At 42.3% G+C, this 12,629-nt stretch overlaps 1 protein-coding gene across 1 annotated transcript; it reads left to right on the top strand.

Annotated features, from left to right (window-relative positions):
* The first annotated feature begins 2,682 nt into the window (after positions 1-2,682).
* LOC137065057 (uncharacterized) lies at positions 2,683-10,998 on the top strand. Its single transcript, XM_067436621.1, has 4 exons — positions 2,683-2,746; positions 10,008-10,111; positions 10,309-10,458; positions 10,543-10,998. The coding sequence occupies exons 1-4, from the start codon at positions 2,683-2,685 to the stop codon at positions 10,996-10,998; spliced, it is 774 nt and encodes a 257-aa protein (XP_067292722.1).
* Positions 10,999-12,629: the final 1,631 nt, after the last annotated feature.

Below are 12,629 nucleotides of genomic sequence, written 5' to 3'. Positions count from 1 at the left end.
AGAGTTTGCTCTTCTCCCAGTTGACCCGAAGGCCCAAACGAGCTAAGTGGTGGAGAACCAGGTCTCTGTGTTCGCACACCCGGTCCCGAGAGTGGCCCAGTATGAGCCAGTCGTCGAGATAGTTCAGGATGCGAACCCCTTGTTGCCTGAGTGGCGCAAGGGCTGCCTCGACAATCTTCGTGAAGACGCAAGGGGACAGAGCTAGCCCGAATGGTAGTACAGCATACTGATATGCCCGCCCTTCGAACGCAAACCGTAGGAACGGTCTGTGTCGCGGAAGGATGGACACATGGAAGTACGCATCCTTCAGGTCGATCGCTGCAAACCAATCGCATGGACGAACGCATTCGAAAAGGCGTTTCGCAGTCAACATCCTGAACGGAAGCCTGTAAAGGGATCGGTTCAGGACGCGAAGGTCCAGGATCGGTCGTAACCCACCGGATTTCTTCGGTACAATGAAGTAAGGGCTGTAGAAGCCGGACTTCATCTCGGCTGGAGGGACGAGCTCGACCGCACCCTTCGCCAGTAGGGTTGCGATCTCCGCACGCATGACTGGGGCATTGGACCCCACCACGGTGTACCGGACACCCCGGAAGCGGGGAGGAGCTCGCGCGAACTGAATCGCGTAGCCGAGCCGGATGGTCCGTGCGACCCAGCGGGACAGTCCCGGCAGCTGTAGCCACGCTCCCAGGGAGTGTACCAACGGGGTCATGCGGAGCACCGGCGTACCCTCGGTGGGGCAGCGAGGCAGCGTTACCGGCCCGGACTCGGGTGGCGTAGCGGCCCGGTGTCGGGGCGGCGGTAACAGCTGCGCCCTGACAGAGGAGACCAGGGAAGGACTCGCGTTCCACTGGGGTCTGCTCTGAGAAGGGGCTGGCGACAGAGAGGGACGAGAGCAGCGTGGCCCGGGGGCGGCGCACACTGCCGTCACCGGTCTCTGTGTGCTCAGAGATGGGTATGTCAGTTCTTTCTTTAACCACATTAGGGTGCTGCCACCCCGGGGGGCGGCAGCGGAACGAAAGATTCTCCCCCGGCCCTCCACCGGGGGAAGGAGCGGCCCTGCTGCTGTCTCCTGGAAAGAACTGCCCATCTCTGAGCTGTCCGCGTCAGGAGCGCCGCTTGGCCTGGCGTTTAGCGGGCCGCGGGGCTGGCGCGGACTGGGGCGGCTTCTTGCGGCGCGCTCCGGGTGAAGGCTGCTGCTGTGGCCGCGCGGGAGCAGGGGGGACCGCAGGAGGCCGCCCTCGGCGGCGAGGCAGCTGAGGCTATTAAGCATATACTGCCCCGGCGGCCCGCTGCTGCACCCCAAGCGCCGCCGGGGCAGTATATGCTTAATAGCCTCAGTCTGCTTCTGGGCGGCCGAGAACTGTTGGGCGAAGCTCTCGACCGCACCGCCGAATAGCCCAGCCTGGGATATGGGGGCGTCGAGGAAACGAGTCCGCTCGGCGTCCCGCAAATCGGCCAGGTTGAGCCATAGATGTCTCTCCTGGACCACGCATGTGGACATCACCCGGCCCAGGGAGCGTGTGGTAACCTTCGTCGCCCGGAGAGCGAGGTCGGTCGCGGCACGCAGCTCATCTCTGAGCCCTGGGTCGGCTCCACCCTCGTGCATGTCACATAACAACTTGGCCTGGTAGGCCTGGAGGGTTGCCATGGCATGCAAAGAGGCGGCAGCCTGCCCGGCAGCTCTGTAGGTCTTCGACACCATTGAAGATGTGAATCTACAGGCCTTGGAGGGGTGCTTAGGATCGCCGCGCCAGGAGGAGGCGCTCTGGGGACACAGTTGCATCGCCACAGAACGCTCCACCGGGGGGACCCCAGTGTACCCTCTAGCCACCGCCCCATCGAGGGCAGAGAAGGCGGAAGAGGTTGCTAAACGCTCGCGGGAAGACACGGGGGCCCTCCACGAGTGCGCAACCTCCTCATGCACCTCCGGGAAGAAAGGAATTGGGGGCACGGCAGGACGGCTGTCCTGTCGTGGCGCACCCAAAAACCAATCATCGAGCCGCGAACGCTCCGGCCGGGGTGGAGGGTTCCACTCCAGACCGAGCGCCGCGGCCGCCCGGGCAAGCATGGCTGTCAGCTCCGGGTCCGACTCGGACAATGCTGGCGCGCCCGGAGGCGGCAGCACAGCCGAATCCTCATCCTCGGAGGACTCTAGCCCACCTTGCGATGCATTTCACCGACATCTCGTCCTCCTCTGGAGCGCCGAACGAAACCCGCGGACCGGCCGAGGCCGAGGCCGCGGGCTCCATCACAACGCTCGCGGGTACCGGTGCAACAGAGGGGGGTGTGGGCCGAGGCGTGAGCGTCGGAGCTGTATTCCACACCATCACCCTCAGGTCACCCTGGCCACCAGCCGAAGAGACGCCCCGCGGACCGGATGAGACCGAGGCCGCGGACACGTCAGATCGGGGGGTGACGGAGGGGACTCTCACTCCGGCGGCCGCACGGAGATCATTGAGTCTCGACCGCAACACGGAGATGGCCATGTTCCCGCAGTGAGAACATGACTCATCCACAAGCGCCGCCTGAGCATGCTGGAAGCCCAAGCATGCCAGACAGTGCGAGTGCCCATCAGTGGAGTGTAAAGACCGGCCACACCCAGAAGCACACGGGCGAGACATCCTGAAAAGGACGTGCCACGTGTGAGCTCTTTTTGTGAGAGGATTAACCTCGCAGTCGATGTCGAAGCACCCAGGGGACCACACACCAACTGGAAACCAATCGTCCGACCAGCAGGCAGGAAGTATGTGACCGCTGGGACGCGCCGAACACCAACACCGACTGGAAGATCCTGATCGTCTCGAAGAACTGACTTAACTCAGAAGGCTTGTAGGAGTGAAAGGTATGTAACCCTTGGCTCCGAAGCATTAAAACATAATGCGATGATGCCAGCTACTTCCTTATATACCCACGTGGGTAGGCGGAGTTACGCATGCAAATCTTGCATGCCCATGGCATTGGCACTGCCATTGGGCGCTTTCTAGTCTCGGAGATGACAGGCTTCTAAGCGAAACCCCCATTCGTCAGTCACTGACGTTACGTCGGAGTGACTGAACGAAAGGGAACAGTATTCATCTGAAATAGAAAACTTTAGTAACATTGTATACCGGGGGTAGGGGGTGGGTAAACAAAGAGAGGAATACATTTATTCAGCAAGGATGCCTTAAAAATTTATTAAGTGACAGTATAGACATTTATAAAGTTGAAAAAGCTTTATATTTCAGATAAATGCTGTTCTTTTGAACTTTCTATTAATTAAATAATCCTGAAAAAAACTGTTTTCAACATTGATAATAATAAATAATTCTTGAGGAGCAAATCATCATATTACAATGATTTCTGAAGGATCATGTGACACTGAAGACTGGAATAATTCAGCTAAAAATTCAGTTGTGAATCACATAAATAAATTGCATTTTAGATTATATTAAAAAAAGTTATTTTTAATAGTTATTTATTTTATGTACAAATATTTCACAATAATACTGTTTAGCTGTATTTTTGATCAAATAAATGCAGCCTTGGTGAGCAGAAGAGAGTTTTTTTTTAATAAAAACAATACATTTTATATCAATTTTATAAATGAGTTTATTTGTGGGCCCTTTATGGGAATCCAGTGGTTGTCTAATCTGATTGGACACTGAAAAATTGGGCTAGTTTTCATTCCATTTGGTCAGGTTTTGAGTTGTCATTGGGCTAGAAATATTCCCTCTGCTTCACGCCAGGCTCCTAAACAACCTGTCGGTGTTGTATTCGCTATACATTATCCCTTACTTAACATAACATACATGTCTAGATGTCTTTAAGCAATTTCCTTGTGTTGTCAAATAGGCTAGACCTCAATATACTCAGATTTTGTCGTAATGTATTACTTTAATATTTGTATTATTATTAGTAACGGTGTACACACGGTAAATAATAATAATAAGCAAATTGTTCCAAATTATGGTTTCTTCATGAGGTGTGTAACCAAGCTTTTCTTTGAATAGAGACAGCAGAATGAAGAGAAAAAGCGCTATCACCAACTTCTTTCTAAAGAAGCAAAAGTCAGGTCACAGGTGCAGATCAGGGCCAAACAGATCCCAGTCCCAGTGTCAGCTGTTGTAGTGAACCATATGTAGGTGGTGGACAGGGAAGTCAAGAAGAGAAAGATAATGACACACCCAGTGAAAGAACCCAGTATATCACCAGCAGGTCAGAGCAGTGAGCAGAGGCAGTAAATTGTGTCTTAAATTCAGATTTAAGTTTCATGTGCATTATACAGGGAGTGCAGAATTATTAGGCAAATGAGTATTTTGACCACATCATCCTCGTTATGCATGTTGTCTTACTCCAAGCTGTATAGGCTGGAAAGCCTACTACCAATTAAGCATATTAGGTGATGTGCATCTCTGTAATGAGAAGGGGTGTGGTCTAATGACATCAACACCCTATATCAGGTGTGCATAATTATTAGGCAACTTCCTTTCCTTTGGCAAAATGGGTCAAAAAAGGACTTGACAGGCTCAGAAAAGTCAAAAATAGTGAGATATATTGCAGAGGGATGCAGCAGTCTTAAAATAGCCAAGCTTCTGAAGCGTGATCATCGAACAATCAAGCGTTTCATTCAAAATAGTCAACAGGGTCGCAAGAAGCGTGTGGAAAAACCAAGGCGCAAAATAACTGCCCGTGAACTGAGAAAAGTCAAGCGTGTAGCTGTCAAGATGCCACTTGCCACCAGTTTGGCCATATTTCAGAGCTGCAACATCACTGGAGTGCCCAAAAGCACAAGGTGTGCAATACTCAGAGACATGGCCAAGGTAAGAAAGGCAGAAAGTCGACCACCACTGAACAAGACACACAAGCTGAAACGTCAAGACTGGGCCAAGAAATATCTCAAGACTGATTTTTCTAAGGTTTTATGGACTGATGAAATGAGAGTGAGTCTTGATGGGCCAGATGGATGGGCCCGTGGCTGGATTGGTAAAGGGCAGAGAGCTCCAGTCCGACTCAGACGCCAGCAAGGTGGAGGTGGAGTACTGGTTTGGGCTGGTATCATCAAAGATGAGCTTGTGGGGCCTTTTTGGGTTGAGGATGCTCAACTCCCAAGTCCTACTGCCAGTTTCTGGAAGACACCTTCTTCAAGCAGTGGTACAGGAAGAAGTATGCATCCTTCAAGAAAAACATGATTTTCATGCAGGACAATGCTCCATCACACGCGTCCAAGTACTCCACAGCGTGGCTGGCAAGAAAGCGTATAAAAGAAGAAAATCTAATGATATGGCCTCCTTGTTCACCTGATCTGAACCCCATTGAGAACCTGTGGTCCATCATCAAATGTGCGATTTACAAGGAGGGAAAACAGTCCACCTCTCTGAACAGTGTCTGGGAGGCTGTGGTTGCTGCTGCACGCAATGTTGATGGTGAACAGATCAAAACACTGACAGAATCCATGGATGGCAGGCTTTTGAGTGTCCTTGCAAAGAAAGGTGGCTATATTGGTCACTGATTTGTTTTTGTTTGGTTTTTGAATGTCAGAAATGTATATTTGTGAATGTTGAGATGTTATATTGGTTTCACTGGTAAACATAAATAATTGAAATGGGTATAAATTTGTTTTTTGTTAAGTTGCCTAATAATTATGCACAGTAATAGTCACCTGCACACACAGATATCCCCCTAAAATAGCTAAAACTAAAAACTAAAAAAACTTCCAAAAATATTCAGCTTTGATATTAATGAGTTTTTTGTGTTCATTGAGAACATGGTTGCTGTTCAATAATAAAATGAATCCTCAAAAATACAACTTGCCTAATAATTCTGCACTCCCTGTATAAGTGAGTCATCTCCCATTCCCTTTAAAAGCCAGTTGCGCTTGCACCCTGGCGGATTCGCTACATTTTGTGGGAAATAATTTATTTTTAGTGTAATTGAACACTTTGTATATTGACCCCCCAAAATAACACCTTGCCACCCCTTTGCCACCCCTGTTTTTAAAGTCTAGCTCCGCCACTGACGAAACAAGAGGAGAACAAGAGCCACTTTAATTTACAGCCCGCACATCCATACGTACCCCGTAATTAAACAATACTCACAGTATAATTACCCCGTAATTAAACAATACTCACAGTATAATTACCCCTTAATTAAACAATTCTCACAGTATAATTACCCCTTAATTAAACAATACTCACAGTATAATTACCCCGTAATTAAACAATACTCACAGTATAATTACCCCTTAATTAAACAATACTCACAGTATAATTACCCCGTAATTAAACAATACTCACAGTATAATTACCCCTTAATTAAACAATACTTACAGTATAATTACCCCTTAATTAAACAATACTCACAGTATAATTACCCCTTAATTAAACAATACTCACAGTATAATTACCCCTTAATTAACAATACTCACAGTATAATTACCCCTTAATTAAACAATACTCACAGTATAATTACCCCTTAATTAAACAATACTCACAGTATAATTACCCCGTAATTAAACAATACTCACAGTATAATTACCCCTTAATTAAACAATACTCACAGTATAATTACCCCTTAATTAAACAATACTCACAGTATAATTACCCCTTAATTAAACAATTCTCACAGTATAATTACCCCTTAATTAAACAATACTCACAGTATAATTACCCCTTAATTAAACAATACTCACAGTATAATTACCCCTTAATTAAACAATACTTACAGTATAATTACCCCTTAATTAAACAATACTTACAGTATAATTACCCCTTAATTAAACAATACTCACAGTATAATTACCCCTTAATTAAACAATACTCACAGTATAATTACCCCTTAATTAAACAATACTCACAGTATAATTACCCCTTAATTAAACAATACTCACAGTATAATTACCCCGTAATTAAACAATACTCACAGTATAATTACCCCTTAATTAAACAATACTTACAGTATAATTACCCCTTAATTAAACAATACTCACAGTATAATTACCCCTTAATTAAACAATACTTACAGTATAATTACCCCTTAATTAAACAATACTCACAGTATAATTACCCCTTAATTAAACAATACTCACAGTATAATTACCCCTTAATTAAACAATACTCACAGTATAAATACCCCTTAATTATACAATACTCACAGTATAATTACCCCTTAATTAAACAATACTCACAGTATAATTACCCCTTAATTAAACAATACTCACAGTATAATTACCCCTTAATTAAACAATACTAACAGTATAATTACCCCTTAATTATACAATACTCACAGTATAATTACCCCTTAATTAAACAATACTAACAGTATAATTACCCCTTAATTAAACAATACTCACAGTATAATTACCCCTTAATTAAACAATACTCACAGTATAAATACCCCTTAATTATACAATACTCACAGTATAATTACCCCTTAATTAAACAATACTAACAGTATAATTACCCCTTAATTATACAATACTCACAGTATAATTACCCCTTAATTAAACAATACTCACAGTATAATTACCCCTTAATTATACAATACTCACAGTATAATTACCCCTTAATTAAACAATACTCACAGTATAATTACCCCTTAATTAAACAATACTCACAGTATAATTACCCCTTAATTAAACAATACTCACAGTATAATTACCCCTTAATTAAACAATACTCACAGTATAATTACCCCTTAATTAAACAATACTTACAGTATAATTACCCCTTAATTAAACAATACTTACAGTATAATTACCCCTTAATTAAACAATACTCACAGTATAATTACCCCTTAATTAAACAATACTTACAGTATAATTACCCCTTAATTAAACAATACTCACAGTATAATTACCCCTTAATTAACAATACTCACAGTATAAATACCCCTTAATTAAACAATACTCACAGTATAATTACCCCTTAATTAAACAATACTCACAGTATAATTACCCCTTAACTAAACAATACTTACAGTATAATTACCCCTTAATTAAACAATACTTACAGTATAATTACCCCTTAATTAAACAATACTCACAGTATAATTACCCCTTAATTAAACAATACTCACAGTATAATTACCCCTTAATTAAACAATACTCACAGTATAATTACCCCTTAATTAAACAATACTTACAGTATAATTACCCCTTAATTAAACAATACTTACAGTATAAATAATTTATAAATTTTCCTGATAGTTACCCCTTTATTCCCCCAATATTACATATTGTTCCCATATACTTACTTTATAGTTACACTATAATTACAGAAAGTTATGCTGTAAATTCACTTTAATTATGCAGTACTTTCCGGGCCGTAATCTAAAGCGTTACCAATAAATATATATAAAGATTTACAGTGGCGTGGCAGCTCAGAGATGTACAGTAGCATTTAAATATGAAATTGAATGAATAGATGTAGGCTAAAATTAAAACTACATATCCTTCAATATACAACATTTATTAAAAGCTACTTTATTAAAGGTCCTGTTTTATTAACATAATTTTAGAGGTGAACTGTCCCTTTAAGGACAGTGTGTTCAGTCGGCTGCTGCTGTCAATTGAAGACCTGCTCACATCTCATATAGACGCACGCGATTTTACTTTCACTTTAGACATAAGTTAACCCACTGTGTTTATATGTTAACCTTGTGTGTGTTTGACAGTATTAGTGCAGTAAGACTGTCCAGTAATCACGTGTGTTTGACAGACGTTTAGCCAAAACAGTGGATGCATTAACAACAGTCCGCACCTTGCCGGTTAAACATTTCAAATGTTTAACCGGCAAGGCTATGGCAAGCCAGAGTATTCATAATCCCCTGGTCGGACGTCTGATTGCACACTGACGCATCAAAAGCGTGCGTTTTCACAGCAAAACTTTGTCCTCGACGTGTGTTTTGGCACAAAAACGCGCGCTCTTAACGTTTGATACACAAAAAGCATGTTTTTGACACGCATTTTCCATGATACCAAAGCGTGCGTCCTTGACGTGTGATTTGCAATTAAAAACGCGCGTCCTTGACGTGCGCTTTGGAATGACCAAAATGACGCTTTGGAATGACGCTTTTGACGCGTCAGTGTGCAATCAGACTTCCGACCAGGCGATTATTAATACTCTGGCTTGCCATACAAGGCTTTAAAGCGCGGCTAAACACCCCCTCACTTTAGAGTGCATATGGTTGGATATTTGCTCATATCAGCGCGTAGACTCAGGGGCACACTCAAACAGAGCCGAAATAAACTGAGAAATATTTAAAACGGAGGGAAATGGAAATAATTAATTAAATGCATAACCGACAAAAGCGCAATTCACCAGCGCGTATTGAACCGTGAATGCCGTACTGAATGGTTCAATATTATATTGAGTATTGTGACATCCCTAATATATATATATATATATATATATATAAAATGTAAACAAGTTTGAGGCTTGAATTGAGGAACTGATTAAATTAAGGGAACTGTATTTATTTATTTTAAGAGAATTAGCTCAATTGTGCAATTTTATTTGGAGACCATATTGTTAGTTCCCAGAATGCTTTGCATATTTCTGGAAATGGAGAGTTAATATTTTGAAAGAGAAAGAATTTTAAAGAGTTCCTGTTATGTTGAAGTTTTGAACGTTAGCATTGTGCAGAAGAGTAGAGCTTATGGCTAGGGTGTGGATAACTGCATGAACTAATATTATGAAACATTTTGCTTTGTTCATTGAGCAATAACTTTGCTAATGCCAGTACAGTAACACGTTTGTTTCTGCTTGTGCCGTGTTAGCAGTATACAGTCTATTAATTGTATGATATAACTCAAAGTAAAAAGTAAACAGGTCATTTCCATACACTTGATTTATAACCATTTCTAAAGTCAACTTAAATAAATATGGCACAATTCACCAAAAATGTGTAATTAATTTAGTAATTATTCCGGTAGATTGCATTAAAGAAACCCAGCCTTAAAACTACGCAAAAATAGTTTGTGTAATATTGTTACCATAATTCTTTAAGATGTATAATTTCCCCATCAGATCCATATGATGATGATCCGAACACTTTAAGAGCTGAATTATCCTGTGGTCACATCACTGGTCCACAGACACTGACGGACTACTGCAGAGTACAGCTGGATCAGGTAAGTGTAGTTGTTTTTATTTCCTAAGAAGATTTTACTTTTTGATTCAATTCAATTTGTTATGTTTTAATTATTATTATTTTGTAAAATATTTTTTTCCTATTCTCCCATGTAACTATGTGCATTTTTGAGACGTGTGTACTGAAATATCAGTACAATTTCTTGTTAACATTATTGCTCATAATGATGAATTTCAGGGTAAAGCCGAGCTGAGATGTCCCAAGTGTAACGGTCTATGGTCTTACACTGAAGTGCGTAAACTAGCCAAACTCACGACCGAAGAACAGCAATTCTTTGAAGAAACTCTTGCCAACAATGCAACCAAAAAGATCGTAGACATCAAGAATGTGAGTATATTGCCTACAGCTTTTATTCTGACAAACATCAGTATGGTTACGCTATTGCTCTTGAGCTTTTTCTGTCTCTTCCAGTGTCCTGGTTGTGACTTGGTGATCGAGAGATCAGATCCGTCTAATCTCAGCGTCCAATGCACGGTTTGCTCTGCAGAGAATAAAAGCACCTTTGAGTTCTGCTGGCAGTGTCTGAGAGAGTGGAAAGGACATCAGCCTCGATCTGACAGATGTGACAATGAAGACTGCACCAACAAAGAGCTGGATCTGCTGAGAGACTGTGGAGATATTATTTTAAAAGATGCTGCGAATATTAAATGCCCAGCTGTTCGTGCTTGTCCAACATGTGGCATGCTGATTGAACACAACACAACACTATGCAAAAACATTGCGTGTACTCGGTGTAATAAACAGTTTTGTTTTGTCTGTCTGAAGCTCACAAATGACTGTCAGGACACTAGTGATTACTATATTCCCTGTTCAGATGGTGTGGCTCCACGACAGACTTCAATTCCATTTTGGAGAGATAACCAGTAAATTACCAACACAGTTGCAGTTATGTGGTAGAATACTATTTAGAAAGCATGTGTAGTATAGTATCATTATATAAAAGCCTGATTAATAATCAAAACTTTCACATTCAGTTCCTCTGCCTACTGTACCTCATCTACTGAGACCATCACAGCCTTCAAGAAATAACTAAAGACACACCTCCTCTGCAAGCATGTTCCTCATTTGTAGGTCACTGTAAATATAACTATATGCTAAATGAAAAAAAAATGAAAATTTTAATGTTATCAAGTTTGTCAAGCTTTTTATGGTTGCTGTTTAGTGAATTATGCTGTTCTTAGTGTACCATACTGTAAAGGCATGAAAAATGATGTTGTAGTTAGGGACAGGTTTAGGGTACACACAGAAAAATAGGGTGTCAAAACTGTACCTTTAGGGGTACAACAGCTTGTCGCTGGGGCAGAACCCTTAAAAGGACATCTTTGTACCTTTTTTACTCCTAAAAGGTGCATATTAGTACCTTTGAGTACAAATGCGTACCTTAAGGTACTACTATGAACCTTTTTGTGGTAAAAATGGTACAACGTTGTTCTTTTAAGGGTTCTGCCCCAGCGACAAGCTGTTGTACCCCTAAAGGTACAGTTTTGACACCCTATTCTTTGTGTAAATGCATGTCCTGGAATTGTTTGAGATTTTATAACAAAAGCATGAAAAACATTGAGAACTTCCTTCTCTCTCCATTCCATCCTGCTAGCTATTTGTGTCATTCAAGACTACTATTGTGCATAAAAAATGTAATGTATCATTGTTTATTGTGCAGTGACTATAAGTCTGAATATTAAAAAGATTGTAGATATGTATGAGTATGTGGTCCTTAACTCCAAGTGTCCTTCAATAATAGTAAAAAAACAAAAAAAACAACAACAAAAAAAAAACATTATTAAAGCTAGATAAATTTAGCCTAGAAATCTAGACGCACCCTAGCAGCAGCAAATGTAATCTGCCCGCAAGTGTCGTCTAGGAACTCTCAATACCCTTCTGAGCTGTATTCCTCTCAATCTGGCCGGGCCAATCACATTGGCCCTCATTTATCAATCTTGCATAGAAACGGGCGTATATGTTGGCGTAAGATTATGCTTACACTCCTCTCACCGCCTGATTTATGAAGCTGTGCGCACCTCTGCAATCCAGGTGTACACAATACTTGCCCTTGATAAATGGCGGCTGAAAACGATGGTCATTAGAATAATACGCCCCTATATATTCAAGGCTCCGCCTTGCCCACGGCCTCATTTTACGCCATGGACAAACAGAAGACGGCAAAGAAGCGAAACTTCTCCGATGTGGAGATCGGGCGCATCTCAATCATCTCCCTAGTCCACTAGTCAGGGCACTGATTAGGACATAAGTCAATGGGCTGACTCCCTGATCAGTGCTCTGACTAGTGGACTAGTGAGATGATTGAGATGCGCCCATCGAGACCATCACCAGGGAAGTGGAAAAAAACCCGAAATTGTTTTATTTGGGAGTTTAAAGAGTGGGAATAAAGGCGCTCACAAAAACAAAATATGGACCCAAATTACGAGTAGCTACTGTTAGTGTGGGGGTTGAGAAGCGCACTCCAGCAGTTTAAATAGCTGTTTGGATGATAAATTACC

This window comes from Pseudorasbora parva, chromosome 25, assembly GCF_024679245.1.
Source record: "Pseudorasbora parva isolate DD20220531a chromosome 25, ASM2467924v1, whole genome shotgun sequence".
Classification (NCBI taxonomy): domain Eukaryota; kingdom Metazoa; phylum Chordata; class Actinopteri; order Cypriniformes; family Gobionidae; genus Pseudorasbora; species Pseudorasbora parva.
This window is presented reverse-complemented; position numbering and strand designations above follow the sequence as displayed.

Excerpts from the sequence above, each read along its gene's own strand:
- LOC137065057 (XM_067436621.1), top strand. The coding sequence starts at position 2,683 with ATGTCGAAGCACCCAGGGGACCACACACCAACTGGAAACCAATCGTCC. Across the intron at positions 2,747-10,007 it reads GTCCGACCAGCAGGCAGGAA|ATCCATATGATGATGATCCG; the intron begins GTATGTGACCGC and ends TTTCCCCATCAG. Across the intron at positions 10,459-10,542 it reads AGATCGTAGACATCAAGAAT|TGTCCTGGTTGTGACTTGGT; the intron begins GTGAGTATATTG and ends TGTCTCTTCCAG.